At 39.1% G+C, this 20,231-nt stretch overlaps 3 protein-coding genes across 7 annotated transcripts in view; 1 reads left to right on the plus strand and 2 right to left on the minus strand.

The window, feature by feature from the left end:
* The window catches only part of magi2b (membrane associated guanylate kinase, WW and PDZ domain containing 2b), a 101,195-nt gene extending 96,068 nt beyond the window's left edge, over positions 1-5,127 (plus strand). For 2 of the 5 annotated variants that reach the window (XM_084733452.1, XM_084733453.1), the window contains exons 21-22: positions 118-256; positions 3,344-4,649. In XM_084733452.1, coding sequence (XP_084589578.1) covers positions 118-256; positions 3,344-4,038 — 834 coding nt within the window. In that variant the 3' untranslated portion in view covers positions 4,039-4,649. Of the gene's footprint in view, positions 1-117; positions 257-936; positions 1,048-3,343 lie in introns of all 5 variants that reach the window. The other 3 variants (XM_084733456.1, XM_084733454.1, XM_084733455.1) reach the window with 3 other exon arrangements.
* Positions 5,128-8,728: 3,601 nt separating this feature from the next.
* Positions 8,729-14,883, minus strand: LOC146316389 (endoplasmic reticulum-Golgi intermediate compartment protein 2-like). Its single transcript, XM_084734952.1, has 13 exons — positions 14,400-14,883; positions 14,199-14,307; positions 14,061-14,107; positions 13,885-13,952; positions 12,905-12,945; positions 12,430-12,531; positions 12,217-12,309; positions 12,036-12,091; positions 11,817-11,915; positions 11,564-11,661; positions 11,314-11,476; positions 9,456-9,535; positions 8,729-9,364 (listed from the first exon to the last, which is right to left on the minus strand). The coding sequence occupies exons 1-13, from the start codon at positions 14,503-14,505 to the stop codon at positions 9,308-9,310; spliced, it is 1,119 nt and encodes a 372-aa protein (XP_084591078.1). The 5' UTR covers positions 14,506-14,883; the 3' UTR covers positions 8,729-9,307.
* A 709-nt stretch (positions 14,884-15,592) lies between these two features.
* Positions 15,593-19,072, minus strand: kxd1 (KxDL motif containing 1). The gene is made up of 5 exons (XM_084734108.1): positions 18,940-19,072; positions 18,504-18,624; positions 17,370-17,522; positions 17,022-17,068; positions 15,593-16,929 (listed from the first exon to the last, which is right to left on the minus strand). Exons 2-5 carry the CDS (start codon positions 18,599-18,601, stop codon positions 16,673-16,675), a joined length of 555 nt encoding a protein of 184 aa, XP_084590234.1. The 5' UTR covers positions 18,602-18,624; positions 18,940-19,072; the 3' UTR covers positions 15,593-16,672.
* Between the last annotated feature and the right edge of the window lie 1,159 nt (positions 19,073-20,231).

Below are 20,231 nucleotides of genomic sequence, written 5' to 3' on the forward strand. Positions count from 1 at the left end.
CTTATTCCCCAGCTGCTCACGCCACAGACGGCCACGGTTGTGTAGCAAAGTCAACTTTCCGTGGATAAACGGAGCCTGACAGAAATCGACCCTGTCCTCTCTGTGTGTCTCCTCCAGGTGGGGGATCAGATCATAGAGATTAACGGGGACAGCACTCGGGACATGACTCACGCCCGCGCCATTGAACTCATCAAGGCGGGAGGCAGGCGGGTCAGGCTGCTGCTAAAGCGAGGCACGGGACAGGTCCCAGAATATGGTGGGTTTTTGTGGCACGTCTCTAATGCTGGGTCGCACCAACATGGACTCATTTTAAAACCTGATTAAATCATGGTTTGACTTTAAATCATGTTGCACTAAACCTTTAAACCAGTTGAAAATTATGAAAGATCAAATTTAAGCCTCTCTTTTACACCTCAGTTACACCACCTCACTAAAGTTTTTTGGTAAGCATCTCCACATTGATTAAACTCTATTCAACTTTGGTTTTCATCAATAAACTTGGTTAGTTTTTAATTGTGTTAAATCTGGATTTGCTTATTTTAAACCTAGTCTTGTTAAACTTTTATTAGAATTAGTCTTAGATTCATTTAATTTTTGTTGGTGCAACCCAGTCTGAATGTCCAACTCTTTCCACTTCTCTCTGTTTTAGTCTCTCACTTGATCTTTTTCTCACATTCATAGTTTGAGGTTCAACATTAATATTTTTTAACCAGAATGGCTTTTTTTTTCCTGCAGACATTTTGTTTTACTCATGAACATAATAACATTTAACTATATGCATTTTACTTCTCACTCTAGTCTTCTTTTCTGTTGTCTGAAATTAAATTTGTCCTCATGTGTGAAAACTACTTTGATCAAACAGTGGATTAACAAACTGCTCTTTCTAGCTCTTCATGTGTTGTAACCCCTCTGCTTTAAGTCTAATGATTGGTATAGGCTTTTACTTGCCTTCCCTCAGGAATGGTACCTTCCAACCTCTCCATGTGCATGAAAGGTGACACACTAAGCTCCCCCTATTTCTTCCTAATGGGCCACTCTAAAGACACGGTTTGTGAAAAACTGCATGTCTCTCTCTCTTCATACTGATTAATCTGTGTGCAGTGTAGCTGTGCTCGAGGCATGCATGTGAGTCTGCATGATCAAGAGTTTCTGCATGGGAAGATAGCAGCCATGTGTGCATATATGTGTGTGTATATATGTGGATATATGTGTGCGGGTGTACTAAGTGTGTAGAAAGAGAGTAATAGCGTTTGAAGTGACCCTCCAGATGAAATTGTATCATCCTGAAGAGGGCTGTGAAGTAGACTGTGTGAAGTCAGTCTGCTCGGGATCAGTCTGTCACAGCTACAAATATGTTTTTTTGTCAAGCACTGAATGAATCCACGTGTCTGTTTCTGTAGAAGATGTGTAGATTAGGCCTATGTGGTCAGGTGTGTGCTGCTCACACACATTTGCATGCAACTTTGCCTGTTATTACGCAGTGAGCACCAAAGGGGATTTCAGCATCGATATCTAGATAAATCTGGTTGATATTCCGTCTGAAGGTCTAAGACCTCTTTTCGCCCTCTTTTCAACTAGCTAAAATGTGGTTACAACATCATGTCACAAAACACAAATATGTGTGATAATTTTAATAGTTTGTTCAGTCATAGGTTGAAAGAGAGACGATATCAAAGTCATATTTCACCTGAAGGTGAGATCTGGTCTACACAAAGACATAATTTTAACGCATTTAATATTTCATATAAAACGTCATGAATGTGGACTAGGTTGTGTGCTTCCAACAAGAAACTTACAGGATATTCTAATGGTAAGAAGTTCTGAATGTCTTGAAAAAAGTCTCTGCACCTAAATGTGTGACGGGTGCATCGGAGGAAGGTGCAACATGAAAACAAAGATAAGAACTCCAGCACCCTGTCTCACTTACTGCTGAATTATTATTTTAGACTATGACATTTTGGTCCAAGAAATGCCTCAATAATCTAGTCATTTGACTGATGATTGCTTGAAACTGCTTTGTGCATCATGAACAATAGCGTTTAAAAAATACAAAATGACACAATATAATAGCAAATCTTGAACAACATCCATTAAACCTGAAATCCCTCCAAAATGAGAAAAAATATTATGAATCAGAGTTATCAAACATAATCACCATTTTCTGTCAGTAAACAAAAAGGGAACTTAAGTTTGTCACCACACATTTAACTATCATCATACATTAAATATATCTGACCCCAAGCACCATTAAATAATCACAATCGAGGGGTCTTTAAAATAAGAGTAAATCCCAATTCATTAGTGAATCATTACACTAACATCCATATAGATTAAATAATAAAAGACATTCTAAAGGCTAGAGATAAAATATTTAAGTGACTAGCTAAATCAAAGTATATTATTTAATAAACACTGTTAGGGAAATGAAAAAGACAATCAAGGCTTTGCAGAACAAAGCAGTAATTTAAGATTTAGTTAAAGCCCAACTCCAGAATACACATGATGATGACTGAGGCAAGTCCTGTGTGTGTATATAACAGTTTTTTCTGGCATGCAAGTTGAAATAATTCACCTACCCATCCCCAAATTATCCATCATTAACAATAAATGGGGAAGCAACTAATAAAAAAGGATTCAAGTTGAATTTTCGTGAAATAAAGGTCAGCATGATAGCATCATCAAATTCTTATTTATTTCCCCTCCATAAATTATTAGTCATTTAATTTTGTTCAACCTTACATATCTCCCCTGGTTATCCATCCACCCCCTAGTTTGGGAACCACTGGTGTATAATATAATATATAGAAGTGGTTTATATGCTGTCCACATACCTGTTGAAGGTCAGAGGGACCGGAAACAGCAGTGAGCGAGACACTGGCCAGAAGTTCTTGCTGTAGCCTAACACGCATGTACAAGTACTCTGGTGTATTGGCTACGGTTTTGATGACTCTGGGATGTATGCAGCAGATGTAGTATGAAGAGCTTTCAACTGAGAAATTTGGATGTAGTTTCTTAGTGAGGGTCCAAAGTGATAATTGGCTGTAATTTGACACATTATAGAGGATAAAAAATGCCACTGTTGCAAATCCCCATGGAATATCTTCTAAATGTGAACCTTTCACTTTTCAACCAATTCTAAATGTGTTTTCATTAGTAACCATACTTGTTTTCAACAAAAAAGTGCTCACTGGGTATATCAGGATGTGGTGTTTACATTCTTTCCTTCTCTTTCTGCTGTTGTCCTCTCCTCCTCCTTCCTCTCTCTCTGTGCATGTGCATGCTGCTTTGTGCCACGCTGCTTTTATCTCAGCCCACCTGAGCATGTTTTCTTCTCCCCTGACAGACTGTGCCGGCCCCTGGGATTCCCTTTCTACAGCCCACTCTGCCCTGCAGGAAGTGACCCTTGAACCCCACCCAAATCCATTGCTCTCATCCCATCCAGCTTCAGCCCCAGACTCCCCTCATCAGCTCCCTCTAGAGGCCACAGTGTGCATGGCAGACAAAGCTCCACAGCTGACAGACCACAGCTCCATTAGAGGGGCTACAGGTGGCAGGTCCACCCAGCAGAAGTGCATCACCAGGGGGCAGGGCACCCCTCCGGGGTCTGGAGAGGTGGACTGTGCACCAGGTGACAGGCAGCCTCGGGCTTTGCCTCCCAAAGCTGTCTTGGGGAGGTCTGTTGAGAGAAGAGAGCGGCAGAGGGAGACTTGCTCCCCCTGCTGTGAGAGGAAGGGCCTGCACACACAGGCAATGAGCACTGTCTGGCCCTGGGACCCTTACGTGAGTGTGAATCTGAACGGAGCCTCTCTGGGCGGTGGAGACGCACATGTCAGCCTCCAGGAGAGGCTGGTGTCCAGAGGTCTGTTCCCCAGAGAAGATGAGCGGGCCAGTGGCCACAGTGGGCTCTGCTGCCCCTCTAAAACCCTGGAAGATCCTCCTGCGAGGAGCGCAGCGGCCTCCCCTGGGCCCTGGAACGTCCCCACCTCTGATAAACTGCCTGGCACCCTGAGGTCCTGGACCTCCACAGTAAGCAGGTAGAAAGGATCTTGCTGGTTTGGACCGGATCACACTGTCTGGCTCCTCATTCAGTTCAACATCGGATGCCTGAGACAAGCAGTAAATCTTCCTTGCCCTCTTCTTTCTGTCCTGTTTTCTTCTCCGTCTCCTTCTGAGATCATATTTTATGTTTCATTTGTTCTTACAAGATAATTATTACACCCACCACCTTAAAAACAGAGGAACTTTAACAGCTATTGTAACATACAGTATCAAACTGACGGAGACTGCTCAACATGTAGGCATTGTGGACCCTCAGATGTTACAGTTAATGTTCTGATCACAGATGGAGCAACGATGTCTGATGCTTTCGATGTGTACCTTTAACTGCTCGACCGTGTCTGGCTCAGATTGGTTAGTGCAACCTCAGATGGGACAGAGACATATGTACATCCAAGAGATTTACTTTTGCTCCATTTTCTCTGTGCAGTGGAAAGAGTGAGACTGCAAATCTGTCAGAGGGAGGCACAGACACTGAAACTCCTGGAGGACATGGCACTGACCCAAGCGACAGCCCGGTTAACCCGACATATGTTAGCTCTCACATGCCTACCAATATATCATATACTGTAAATGTAAAGATGTGAAAAATATGTACATTTGGTAATCTCAAAAACATACCTGTGGGTGTTTTTTGAGGCAGTGTTGTAGTTAGATACATTGTAAAGAAAAGAGAAAAAAAAACAACAGAACAGTATTTTAGGATCACTATTTCCATGGCCTCGTCTATAACTACATATCAAAGACTGTGCAAGTCACCAAACTCAGACCGCTGAGGGAGGCAGTGGTCGCGTGCATGGATATAAACCACCATGTCATTATACAGGGACTCACATGTCTTTTAGAGGTAGACTATAGAGAGGATATTCTCTGTGGAGCTGAGCAGGTGGTACTCATGTGAGACAAAAAGATTTTTTTTTTTCATCAAATTGAACTTTTGAGTGACTGAAATTAAACAGTTGGCTTAGTAAGAACTCATAATACTGTTCTGAGTTATGTACACAACTTGATCACGACTCAAACCATGCAGTCATTGTGCAGAATTATAAGCTGTGTCGTATTCATTTAATGCTCAACGGAAAAATTTTGTCCAGTCTATATTTCCCATTTCTATGCCTTTTTACTGTGCTAAGTGTACCACATCACTGTGGGTGAGGGGCATCGGTGTGGGGAAGGGGAGGCCGATGGTTATTATGAGGTGGGGCAGAGTGCCTTACTCAAACTAATGCAGAGCTGTTGCGATTTGTTTTGGGAACTGAATGCAAAACACACATTATTGACCGTGCACACATATCAGCAGAGCGTTGAGTTGTGGAGCCAGTTTTCTTCAGATATATAGTTATCTTGATGCACTCTCAGCTGTATAGCTCATCAATGTCAATGATTGCCCTGGTCCCCTAGTGCTTTAAAGGGGATCAAATGTAGCCTGTAGCATTACGTCCTCTTCTTAGAAAGAGTCATGTGGGAGAGTCGAGCGGTGAACGTTTATCCAGACTGGGTCATTATCCGAGCGGAGGCTCATTTCAGCTTTATTTGTCTGTTCTGTAAAGGAGACATGTTAAACTGACGCTTTGCCCCAAATTCAAAAATACATGTTTTTCCTCGGGCCTGTAGCCTATTTATACGTCTAAATTGTTTTGGTTGTAAGAGTTTTGGAGATAACAGCATGTCTGCATTCTCTTTAATATAATGGGAGTAGATGGAACTCAGCTTGTGGTGCTCAAAGTGCCAAAAAAAAAGACACACACATTTGAAAAACTCAATGGCAGTGTCTCTTTCCAGAAGTCATGACCCGGATACTGTCTTTCTACAGTAGAATCTACTGGAACTATTTTCTTTATATGGTAGAATCTAGTGGAACTACAGTTTTTCACAATAGAATTAACTAAAATCTACTTTCTTCTACTAAAAAAAATGTAGGACTGTAGGAACTATGTTTGTTCTACAACAGAACCTACTGTAACTACTTTTTTCTGTTATAAAGAACTGTAGAATCTACTGGAACTATATTCTTTTTATAACAGAATCTATTGGAATTACTTTCTTTTGACTAGAAATGGCTATAGGACTGTAAGAACTACTTTCTTTCTGCAGTAGAAGCTATTCAAACTACTTTTTTCCTACTAGAACTTTGGTGACCCTCTTTGAAGACTGATTCACTGGGTATCCTCTGGGTATAAGCCTACCACTGGACAGTTTGTCCACCTCCGAGATAACAACCTACGTGCTGAAAATGGCAAATTAGTGTCTGGGATGCTGGTACAATGGTACAAACGTAAACAGGCTATCAGCAATCACCTTTTCTTCTGCATCTTTTGATGTAGTAGTTTGAATGCCAGGGTTTGCCTGCTGACATGCATGTTCCACCAAAACAAGTCCCCCTCCTCTTCTTTCTACAACAAAGAAAGTAGTTTCTACATGAAACTGCTCACAAGGTCTGTCTGTGGATTATCTTAAGTAACTGGATCATGATTTCTTGAAAGAGGCATTGCTGTTTTTCAAATGTATTTTTTTGGCACTTTGCACACAAGTCCAGTGAGATTTAGTCCCAGTATATTCAAGAGAGGGCAGACAACTCACACCAAAAAACATATAGATGGATAAATAGCACTACAGGCCAGAGGAAAAATATGTATTTCTGATTTTGGGGTGAACTGTCCCTTTAAGTTCCCATTGTTGTAAGCAGAACTGTGCTCGCTGAATCTGAATGCAAGACTTATGATGATCATTGAGACGTGTTCTCGATCATAAAGTCTTGATGCCAGCGGTCGCGGTATGCTGCTATTAAACTGAGACACCTGAGAGGAAGTCACTACCCTCCTTCATTTCTCCATTTTTATGCCGTCCATTCGTCTGAACAAGGTGTTTGCACTCATTAAACATGAATCACCTGGAGGACCAGATGTGTTTAAAAAAAAAAAAAAAAATCACAATGCATTGTGACAATTTGCAGCACGGTGGCACATTCAAGCTGATGAACTGTTGTAGGCCTACTGGTAAACTGCTTTTAGCAAGACAATGCACGTGCAGACTGGGACACTGATAAAACCTTGTGCATAAAGCATCAATCAAGACGGATCCTGACCATGGTTCATGTGATAAACTGGTTGTTACAAGGAGCATGACAACATGCCCTTTGGCTGTAGAAATGTGTTCACTGTTTGTACAAATGTTCAGATTCAGTGAGAGAATATGTCATTCAGCCCTCTGTCTCCATCCAGGCCGTCCCCCTGCCTGCTGTGAGTGATTTTGTATACAGAAACAAAAAACTGCTTTATTGGAACCTGTGAAGGATGGCACGTTCATGAATCCCCATTGAGATCAAGTATAACTGTGTAGTGTTAATTGTGTACTATTCACCTTGTACAGCTGTATTCCTACAAATATGGTTTACTGTATCATTGATACTGTAGTTTCAAAGACGTGAACAACTATTTTTATGAAATGCGACAGTACTGATATATTACATTTTGCTAAAAAACAAAAAACTTGTTTACTGAAAGATATTCTGAAATACTGTCAAATAAACTCTTGACATGGTGTAAAATATTCTTATCTGGAGAATGTTTCATTGAAAACCGCAACAGAAAGACTACAATTATGATGATTAATCATTACGGTTGAAAAAATAGTAATTGTTTGATGGTTTGAGCTTCTCACACATGAAGTTTTTCTGCTTGTGCTTTATTTAGTTTACTTAAAGTAATATTTTTGGCATTTGGAGTGATGATTCAACAAAACAAAATATCTGAAGACATTTCATTCTTTTGGATATGTAACAGATGTTTACTTAAAATATTGAATGTAATTGAAAAAAAATCATATTAATCAATCATGAAAACAATCAGTAGCTGCAGCCCAGATGAGAATATACCAGAGACAACTCTAAATATTAATGAATCCAAAGAAAGTGGATTTTATTTAACAAATCAGCTTCACGTTTGAAACATTTACACATAGGCACAAATTAAAACCCCTCCAGTCTTTTCACACAATTCCTCTTTAAAGCCTCAAACACACACACACACACAATAGTACATTATTGTGGCTGATTAGGTCTCTTTCCAGTTTAAAGTTGAGCAGAACTATGCTTGGAGTTTTCCAAAGTCACCAAACTACATGAAAGAATCAGAAAAATGTCCCTCCATCACATGTCATCTGTCTATGAGGAGCAGAACCACATAAACCTGAGAAAAGGTACAGTTAGCCAAAATGAGCAAAAACGTGTGTGTGTGTGTGGGTGTGTGTGTGCGCGCGCGCGCGCACCTCTGTGCTCTACAGGCCCAAATGCACTGAAAGCAGTAATTTATGTATTGTGGGAAGAGGTCAATAGTTATATGTATTTGTTTAGTATCATTATAAATAATTTATTTCTTGAATAAAATATTTTCCTTTGGAGGAAAAAAAACTTTTTTTCAGGTCAGTGCACAATACTCATGTTTTTTTTTGGATTACGCAGCTAATAACTTAGTTATTAACAGTTTGCGGTCTGCTGTCGTGTAAGACTTTCTCAAACACCAGGCAAGCGATTTAAGACAGATCTGTCTGCTTGTCAACTGTTAACAGACTCCTCCTTGCCTGCATTAAATAAACACTAGAAATGTACAGTAACTTCACGATTATGATCAAAAAAACTTCTGTCCATATTCACACTCCACAGCATGAATTTTCCATGCCCATGTCTTTTTAATTGCTCTCCAAGTCTCTCCAAACAGGTACTGTGGCTGCAAGAAAAAGGTTTGATCCTTAATTGATGTTCCAAGATTGAAACAAGATCACAGTTAAGGCATCAAAGCAGTTTGCTATGCCTTACAGCACTTTTGGGGTGTGATCTGCCTATCAAATCAGGATGTGTACTTCAAAACGTGCATGTCAGAAGATTTCAGCGCATTTGGGCCTTAACACCAGGTCTTGTCTATTTAATGAAGTCAGATCTACAATAATGACGTAAATAATTAGTGTTTATCCTGCTGTTCAGTCCTCCTGGTACAGCCGCCCAGTGAAGGTGACAGATCATTAGTGGAGGTATTGATTACAATCCACAGGTGATCAACAGTCATGTATGAATTTTACATCCAGCCAATAACACTTTTTAAAAAATCATTCAAATATTTATACATTTTTGAACAAAGCAGGGACATAAAGTATTCCATAATAAAACCATTTGTAAACATGTGACCAGCATCTCATTGCTGTCTGGTGGGATAGGCCAAGATGGTGAGCTGAGCTGTAGGAACACTCATTTTTGTTCCTAGTTTTCTGTAGGAACTGGAGTTTCATTGTTTACCTGCTCATTCAGAGGAGCCTCCTGACAAAAGACAACAGAAAAATGTATAATCATAACTGTTAAACATATGTGAATAGTATCTAGTAGGTTAATGTTCATGATACTGGCTTACCTTAAGAGGTCTGTAGATTCCCATTTGGAAACGACAGCAAACTACATCAATCAGGAATCCTACTATGCCATGGAGCATTCCTATAAGTGAAAAAAAAAAAGATCCAACTTACTGTGGATGCTGATGAGGCTTTAGGTGAGGTGAAAATAACTTGATTCAAGATGATAAGTGTGTTAGCTGTTGCTTCTATGTAGGAGAGAGTGGTGATGCGATGTGCAGTGTCTACACTGTATAATTCTAGTCCACCTCCAGTCATGTTGTGAACAATATAAAATGCTCTGCAAGAAGTAATCATGTCTGATATGTTTTTTTTTTCCTGCAAAATAAGTTTGAATACCTTATTAAAATGGCTTACATATGTAGCTATACACCTTGCCTTCATTTAGTATTCAAGCATTCATGAATATGCAACCACGCCTGCCTTCTCCATACACCCGATAAGAAGTGCTCAGGGATGTTTACTGCTGATTTTACTCCTGATACGTCTTGTAACACATGGAAAACACCACACGGTTATGTTAACAAGGTCAAAAACTTAATTTTCACTAGAGGGGGTCACTGAGATTGAACTTCTTCCCTCACAAGCAGAATTATTCCCCTACAGTTTAAACTTCTGGATTGCCAGTAACTTCTTAATCCAACAAGTTCTTCATCTCTTACCATTATCTTTTAATATATCTATGAGGGCCTGGCAATTTTATTACCATTTCCTGGATTAGCTTATAATTAGACAACAGTACAAATCTTAAGTCCTGCTTAACGTGATAAACAAATGGTGCTTTCAGGATATGCAATGTCTTTAAAGGAGCATAATGCATGATTTAGCGCTTTAACTACATATTGTATGCATTTTAGGTTGATTGCAACCATGTCTTATGGGCAGGACATCTGATGACTTTCCAAAACAATAAAATATATTTTAAGGTTAGTCTTCTCCTGAAAACTCGTGAAATCAACTTTCAAGACTTGAAATTTCCATGGTTAGTAATCTATGATAATGCAATTGCGTGTGGGACTGTTAAAAGAAACAGCTAAAAGGTGTTTAGTTGCTTGTGGGATGCTGAAACATCCTAAATTAGATAACTGGCAACAGAAAAGTGTTGCATTTGTTGTCTAAAAATATGAACCTACAGATGAATTATAAGCAAACATAGATACTGTTAATGCAGATTGGTAGTAGGTCTGAACAGTATGGTAAAAAAAAATAATTTTGTGATAGATTTTGCGATATGATTCACAATTAGCGTGAATGATCATTTTTACATCACAATTTTCACATCATGATTCATTGTGATAATGTGACATTTGTTGGGGTCTGTTCTTACACCTGGAGAACAAGAGAACAAGACAGATAGGCGGTTTTGTCACACATATTTTCTTTAGGAAAAACTACAGCTTCTGTGATTTGGATATTGCATGTGACCATATTTTGTTTTCCATAAGTCTTCAATTAACTGTGCAGCTCTAACTGGTCATTTACTTTAAATGCAGACAGTAGGTTACTGCATGTTTATAAAGCAGTTGTTGCTGACTCATACATCTACAGTGTTGGAGCAGCTGTAAATGTGCCTAATAAAATTTTTCACAACAGGTCCTGCTCACAACTGCATTATCATGAAAGAATAATATGAATTTGACTAAAATATAAAAAAGGAAGAAGATGAAATAAATGTTCAGACTAATGGATGATTTAAGTGACTGCAAATGGATTTTAATGCTGTAGTTAAATTAATTAAAAGCACTACGTGTCAGTCAGCACTTAAAGAAATGGCTTACAGTTTGATAAAGCTCCAGTGTGGTCCTGTAAAGTTGCATCTGTCATTCTGTTCAACATATGTTTCCGAGAGGGTTTATCTACCTGTGGTGGAGAAAATGCCTCCGATGATGCCACAGAGTCTGACAAGAAACTGCCAGAGAGGCATGTGCTGCTCGGTGACTTTGACCATTAGTGAACTGATATCGTACTTCATAAAAATCCCAGAGACTCCGTGGCTGCCTGCAGCGTGGTTTATCACTCGGTCCTGCAGAGCAACAAGGGGAATATGGACATATTCAACATACTGACAGACAGCATACTACACACATATACAAATAAAATGTAAACCTACCTGCTCAGTGACAGAGTACTGATGTGTTTCTGCAGAGACTTTGTAGGTGTTCAGTTTGGTGGGCACGACGGTGACAAAATACTGAAACATGTGGTTCGCTGATGAGAATAACCACAAATATCCATTAGCTCAGTGAAGCATGATTCAACGGTCTGTTAAACAATGGTTACATACTAAACAAAAACAAAACAGGAAACGTCAATGAGAAGATGTACGATAAAATACTGGTGGATGTTTGATAACACAGACGTACAATCAGTAGAGACTTTCTCCGTTCCGTCCAGAGGGCTGATAATCCCAGGAATCATTTCTCCAAAGGACAGATGGTCAATTCGGTGAGAAAAGTTATAACCTGTAACACAATGTAAACTCAAAACAATTAATTATCATCATCAAGCCTATACAAATGCTTTATTCCCTGTGTTACAGCTTAATGTTCAACATGGTTTTGGCAAAAGGATAATGAACTCACTGTCGTGGCTAACTAGCGCAGCTAGATGGGCATGGCCTCTGGGATGTGGGATGGACCTGTGCAAGGATGAAAAGGTCACACACTAATATAACATGTTCAGGTCTGATTCTAACATTCTGGACAGATGTTTTATTATCTTAAATCATTCAAAGTGTCTTTTATGGAGCATTTAGATACATACTTGCCAACAGTAATGTGAAAATTCCCTGCCACCTTGTTGACATACAGATGTCCATGTATCCTGCAGGCATTGAGGGACGTGGAACTGTCCTCACTGTTGGGAAAACACAATGTGGAGGGAATAATTTAATCACAATATGTTTGTGAGGTGTAACAATTCCTTGTCTATCTTTGCAATCATATTTTCATCCAGCTCATCTTAAGGATCTTGTACCTTTCAGACTGAGGAAGAGGAGCTCCTTTAATTGCAGCCTTGAAGAGCACATCCTGCAGCGAGTGCTCCACTTTAAGACGCTCCTGGATGTGCAGAAGTGTCCTGATGGTGACAGAATAAATAACAGCAAACCCAGTAGGAATGAGAGCAAACAAAGTCAACATCTTAAATTTAAGCCTTAAATTCACCTCACAAAAAGAACATAACTGTAAACTTCACCCTGCTTGTTAGCTACAAATCAGGTAAAATAAAATGGCCCCAAAGAATTGAAAAAACATTTCTGGTTTCCTTTAGAGCTGCTGACAAATCTACCAAGGACCTGCAGCTTTGTAAACACTGTATCAAGACCAAAGACTGTAGTGTTTACCACTAAATAACAATTGAATTTTAAGTAACAAAACTAAATAAAGCTGACATCCCTTCAGTAAATGTTCATATACAGAATAGAAATGTAAACTGAAAACTTAAATCTTACATATGCCACATTCTTCGCTGTGGAGAGAGCTCAAAGTTGACCTAAATGTGACAAAAGAGAATTTCAGATGAGCATAAATGAACTGAAGCATTGGAACACAAAGAAAATATTATTTAAATGCCCCCTCCAGTGAAAATCACATTTATTTTCATGTGTTACAAGACATACCAGGAGAGAAATATGCTGTGAATGCCATGTCTGAGCATTTCTTGCTTTGAAACTGCAGTGAGCAAGGGCACTTTCAAAACAACAGATTCAGTCAGGCTGAGTAAACCTGAGGAACCAATCCTGTTAATCAAGGTGGTGACAGCTACGGCGCAGAGTACATATCATTAGTGGCGATGCCCAGCCCACAGATAGAGCCGAATGTAACCAGTTAGCTTGTAAAACAGAGGAGAAGCCAGGGGTACATTCAATCTGAAAATGTTGTGCACCCTTTTGCTATAGTCTCTAGATTGAACAGCACATTTCCTCAAAACAGTGCCCAACGGTGTGCAACGGGCTTCGAGATACATTTTCTCGTTTGATGGGTGCTAATTATTATCCAGTCAGCAGCAATGTGTATGTAAACACTGTGGTGTTTTGAAGGCATTGCACTGCAGTGTGTTCGCATACACAGCAGGGTGTTCAACGCAACACTTTGTGTTTAAATATCTGTTTTTCTACATGTTGTCAGGGCTGAATGCAGCCCAAGTGCAGCTATGTAGGAGTATGGGTGGGGGTTGGGTGGAGAGGGCAAGGACTATTTTTGCATATTCATGATTCCTCAAATACTGAATGAAAGTGAGGTGTAGAGCTATATGTAAGCCATTGTAACAAGATATTTGGACTTATTTTGGGGGGGGGGCATATCAGACACAATGTATTACTTCTTGCAAGGCATTTCACATATTAAATTTTGTATTGTTTAAAACATGACTGGAGATGGATTTCCTCATTATATGTCATAATGCATTGTCAAAGCACTCATAACAACTCACTGGTTCATATTTTAAGCCATCAGAGGCAACCATGGTCTCCGCCAGATCCAGGACATCTGCACCGATATCTGCATTCAACCATACATACAAGTGAAAAACACCACATGGCAACTTTCTCAAATATAAATGAGTGTTTTTTTTCTAGAGCCAAATGAAGTGTACATATTTATACTCACATTGGCATCTCATGGCGACTGTAATGTCAACATTTATCCTCAGTTTACTGTAAGTGAAAAGCAGATGCAGATAACATGCATGAAACAGAGCCAAACGATCTAAAGCACAGTAATCTCATACGTGTTTGCTCTTTTTACCTGCTGTAGTCTTTGTCCACCTCATACTCATACTTCATCCATGTGTCTCTGTACACAAAGAATTCCAGGAAGGCAAGGACAGCCATGAGAGTGAATGCTATCAGAGACACTAGGGAGAGTATCACAATGAGGAACATTAAAGTAACCCCCTCGGGTAGGAGAATTAAAGGCTGTATTTGGTTGTGTAGTGTGTTTACCTACCTGTCCCACCGCTGGCTGTCGACTCCACATAACTCTCAGGAACTTTGGGGAAAGCGTCCAGCTCTTTCACCAAAGTCAGAGCCTTCCTCTTCGTCAGTCTCCTCATTTTAGGAGCAGCAACGATGCAGTTTCAGGTGACTCCCTCATAAAGTGAGGGTTTTCGAGCTGCTCGTTAGTTAACAGTGGTTGTTTTGTGAAACGACCGTAGAGTATTGTGTAGCTTCAGTCATATGTAGCTACACTTCCTCACTGTGCTGACGTCGAGCGTGACAGCTGTTAGCTTAATGTTAGCTTGACAGCGAGATAGCTAAAACATTACGACTACAGGCGTCTTGTCTACGTGAAAAAAAGTTATTGTACCATCAGCTCACGACCAAAATGCTTCTTTCCACAATTAACATCGATAAAGCCCTTCACGCAATGCAAGTTAACCCGTGAAAATATACTGAAGCGATCGTCTTCTGCTTCTTCTTCGAGTTTTAATGTCAGTAGGAAAACCAGCCTATTTGTGCATCACCGCCACCTACTGGAACAGTGGATTTGTGGGCGGTAAAATGAAAATACATTTTATCTAACATTCCTGTTATTCTTTGGTAGTTACTTAAAAGGCTGATTATTCTTCTTGCCGCATTTCATAGCAAATATTGTGTTTATATTAATTCTACTGTCATGTGACGGTCTGCCAACCCTTTATTTGCGAAACTCTCGCGAGATTTGTAGGCGTTTTTAAATTGTGCACGTTGTGCAAATGCCTTATGTTTTATAAAGTGACAACGCAATGTAGTTAAGATTTGATCATGTTTATGGACAAAAAAGTTTGGTAAGGATAAGATCATAGTTTGGTTTAAAATGATCACTCTCGCGACATCTTTCGCAGATCTGGGGTTCTCTTTCTAAATACGATCTCATTTGGTCCCATTGTCTGAAAAACTGCTCCCATTTGGATATAGTGCCCTCTGGTGGTGGCTACCGCTAACTATCGGTGCGGTATAAATTAAGAACGTGCAGTTCATGGTATTTATAAAGCCCCATTCATATTTCAGCCTCTAATCTACCTTACTTATTACCTTCATGTCTACACATTGAGAGGGACTTCACCAACCTACACCTCCTTGGTCATTTAACTTAACTGTTGTTGTTTATTTATCATGTCACTTTTACTTTATACTGAATTTAAAAACCAAAAACAGATATTCAGTTTATCAAATGTTGTAATGACATTACTGTAACTCACAAGGATACAAGTTTGTCAAAAGCATTTCTCAAGACACAATTTCAATTCTCACATCAACTTAAAGGGAAAATCAACTGTATAAATGAATTTATATCAATCCATTAGCTAATGACTTTGGACACCATTGTCAATACAACTATTAGTCTCAATCTATAGAGCAGCTTCAACATTTCAACACTATATTCTGTCTTTTTGCTTTTAAATGAGATAATTTTTCAAATTTGCAAAGGAGGCTGATATGTAGAGAGACAACAGAAAGTCCTGGAAGTCCTGAATCCTGGACATTCCCTTTTACACCAAAGCTGCATCTTTCATGGGCAGTAAGAAGTGTTTGGATCCTCCCCTCACAGAGAGGATTCCAGTTCTTGTATCAAAGAGCCTTTGCCCTCCAGAGACACTGATCTCTGACAAATAACCTGCCCTGCGATGGAGGAGGCAAACAGAGACAGTTTCCTGGCAAGGATCGGTAAAGCATTAAATTAAATGCTGCTGAGAACATTCATGAATGCATTAACAAACAGAATAACAATGCCGCAATATGAAAACATTGTAATAGTATGAAACAACAGTAGTAACTACACGCAAACCCTAACAAGTATTACTCAGGTTGAGAACGTTAACTTTTGTCGGTCACGTAACATCAATCATGAGAGACATCTTACTTCAGTCAGGTGTGCATCTCTTCAAACAAAAGAACATTAAATATGTTCATAATCACATAATGAGTGAGGGCGTTTGTTCAGGTTCACTATCAGTACTATAGATATACAATACATCTATAGTGAGAAACTATACAACTTCAAGTATTATCTGCATAATTTTAGTGCTGTGCAAGAATAGGACAAATAGGCATGCCAACAAAAACCCAGAATTCTCATGGACAGTTCATAGCCACGTCTAACATCAAGGTGCTGATGCTCTTCCCAACAGATGCGTGACTGGAAAGGTGAGCAGATATTGCAGAGGCCAACACAAACTCAAATAATCAACACAACCTCTTGCTAAAATAGTTTGAAAATCCATCCGTTGACTGCTTGCTCTATTCTGCAGGCACAGAGTCAGGACCCTCGTCCCGCAGGACAGCCGTCGCTAGGAAATCGGAGGTGGGCGTGTCGGGCGGCTCTTGAGAGAGATCCTCAGAGCATCTGCTCACAGTGGGTGAGATCACATCTGGACTCGTGTCGCAGGACTCTGTGCTCTGCTCCGACGTGGCTGTGGTGGTAGTTGTGGCAACGCTGGGGGGAACTGGGTCAAATTCATCATCGTCATCCTCCAGGATGTGTGACTCATGGATATCTGCCATAAACATGGAGATATTTTAGACACACTGATGTGGGGAAGTTGACTGTGGTTATAAAATGATGAATGGAAACAAATGGCTAACTCACTGCTGAAAGCTTCTGGGTACTGCTTAGCAATCTTTCCTTTCAGTGTCCTGGAGAAGCAGAGAAGACCAATAATCAAAGGTTTTGTGTGTGTATGGGGTAGTATGATGTAAGCTATTGTTGGGGACACATTTCAGACTCAAACCAGGTAATTATGGTCAGGTGGTACAATTGGGGACAAAGCTGTGCCCCCAGTTAGAGAAAACTGGTCAGTGTTAAGGTTAGGGTAAGGAGGTTATGCATAGGATTAGGGTAAATATACAGGAAATTAATCTAAGTCCATGTAATGCCCCAAAAAAGACATAAGTAAACATGGACATGTGTGTTTGCACAAAGGACTGAGTGACCTACCTGATCCTTCTGAAGACACTGTCAAGATCTTTCTTCATCTCCACCAGGGTGCGGGTGTGGAGCAAGAAACGCTCGTTCATCTGCTGCAGTCTCACATTGGACAGCCCGTTGAAGTTGATCAGCATTTCATTGGTTTTTTCAAAGCGATCGAGCCTGCTTTCACAATGATTCAGCAAAGTAACAATTATCTTCAGAGGCCAGTCGATGTCACTGACAAGTGAGTTGAGTTACACCAAACAGCACACATCCATTTTTATATTTAATAACACAGTTATTACATTACATTACATGGTCTTTCATTACAATACATGAAAGGCCATGAAACAGTGGATTTAGTTCTTTATCCTCTGGAAGAAGTAAAATAAAAAGTCCCTGAGATGATGATTTAATTACTGTATGCTAAACAGGGAAGAGAACTTTAAATGTATTTAATCTTCAATGTAGGACTTTTAGGAGCACAACGGAGGCTCTGTTGAGGTCCATGGGCTGATATGGGAGCTTTTAAATCTTTTGTGAGGGGTATATTATTCAAAAAAAAAATTCACTAATGACAGTATACTTCAGTTTAGGGCTGCACAATTAATCACAATATTATTTAAATTATAATATGGCCCAAATCACAGTACCAGAATCAAATCCCAATTTATTGAAAAGGGAAAAATGTGTGAGAGAACAGCATTATAATGAAGTACAGTAGTGCTGCAGAGATGACCTGGCCTTAAAATCTTGTTCTTCAGATGAAAGATAACATGTCTGGTACAGACCTCAACAAATACCACATCATCACAATTTTATTAGTTTTTGTTGTTTGTTTTGTTTTTTTGTTTGTTTGGGTTTTTTTGTTTTTGTTTTTTTTTTTTAGTAAAAATGAACATTGTAATGCCATATTGTGCAGACCTACTTCAGTTGAATCAATATATTGGAAAGCTTATACATAGAACACTCAGTACATGGAACAAAAAGACTCAGATATATGGGGTAAACTCACTGAGCTTCAATATGAACTAAATAAATGACACAGGAAAACTAGATTTGTGCCATCTCATCATCAATCAATTTTTAAGTCAATAACCATATCACAAAACTTGCTTTACTTTACCAAACCTAGTTATAAAGACTTGAAATGGCACTCACATGTGTCTCTGAGCCTGGATGATGGCGTTTACATCCTCAGAGTTGACCATACTCAGCATCCTGTTACAGAAAACGCCAGATGCTGTGGGCTCCACCATGATGAAGATCAAGATGAAAAAAGCTGTGGAAAAAAAACTTTATTTAGACATTTACACATGTGAGTAATATGAAATTACATTCTCAACATTACAAGCACTGAAACCACGAACCCATGAAGAAAATTTCATTAAGAAGCTAAAAGACAAATTTTCATGTTAATATCATCTTCTACAGGGTCGGTCAACTCCGGCTGTTTCTCTGATATTTTCATCGCAGCATGTTTATGAACTTTATTAGCAGAGTCCTTGTTAGGAGACTGTTGGATCAACGTGAATACACCGTTAGCTTGCGAGCTAATGATTTACGAAGCAATAAAATAAAAAATAAGATTATCTACCTCAGGTGGGTCGGTGAATGTCTGCGTCGACCTCTGTCTGTCTGAATAACAGATTTAAAACATCTGCGGCATTAAGGCTCATCTGACAGCTGGCTGTAAAACAAAAACAAAGCACTTCCGTGTTTTTTTAACTTCCGGTCATATGACCAATACTTCCGCTACTGCTTCTTTTACCGGCCAAGAGAAAGCATTAAAATTATATCAGTTACATTTGTCATGAAGCAAGGGGTGCAAAGAGTAGGTGTATGAAATTTTCTGCGTTTACAAAATGAAATAAAATAAACCTTCTTCTTTGTAAATAATAATATTCAAAATCCTGAATAGGAGAGGAAAATTAAAAAATAAAATTGCAGTTTTCCACCTGTCATATGGGAATGAAGTACTTTTCAGCCTTGTTCCCTTTTAAATGTCAAATGTTTGAAATTTGAATTCCAAAATGAAACCTACAGATTCGTAGTTGTCAAACAAAACTCAGGTTTCCTACTTCTTTAATTCATATAGTTATCAACCCTTTTCTAGGATGATGTATCACACAAATGTGTATTTTTTTAAATGCTGTCAAATGCATGATATAAAACTTGGGGCTACCCTGAACCCATATCTTCTGTGTGTTTTAATGTCCAGCAGAGTAATTAGTGGGTGAATATGTGAATCAGTCTTATGATTGATCAAACTCAGATCTCCATAAAAATCAGGACAGACTCTGATCAGACTGATCACACAGTCTGGCAGATCTGCTGTACAGAAATGAAAAAAATTAATGTGCAGTACATTGTCTCTGAAATGTTCCCTTATATTCCCTCCTAATACTTGAGTTATATATGTAGCTGCCATGACAGCAAATCTTTTCTAAGAAATGAAGTAAAACATTCCAAATCTGGTCAAGTGATTTTTTTTTTTTTTTTTTTTTTTTTAGTTAATTTTAATCCACCTGCCCATATTATACCAGTAAATTCACTGACTCCACTTCCAGAAAACTCACAAAATTACTTTTATTAAGGGACATGTAAAAAAAGTACATGATGTATAAAAAATACAAAACCGCTTTGTCTAACTCGTAAGCTAAGTAAATGCATAGCAACAGTACATGCAATTCTAGAGTTAGGAATCCTACTGTTCTGTAATATTTGAAACTACTGGCTAAAAGGGGGGAAAAGCACAGTTTGGTTGCAATCTATCATTCATTTCAGTCTACATGATACAGATCCAAAGTGATGGTACAGAATAAGTTAGGTTGCACGCAACTCAACTGATGAGTAAATAAATACTTAACAACATTTCACAAATATTGA

The sequence above is a fragment of the Lutjanus erythropterus genome, chromosome 13 (assembly GCF_056507025.1).
Source record: "Lutjanus erythropterus isolate fLutEry1 chromosome 13, fLutEry1.hap2, whole genome shotgun sequence".
Taxonomy (NCBI): domain Eukaryota; kingdom Metazoa; phylum Chordata; class Actinopteri; order Lutjaniformes; family Lutjanidae; genus Lutjanus; species Lutjanus erythropterus.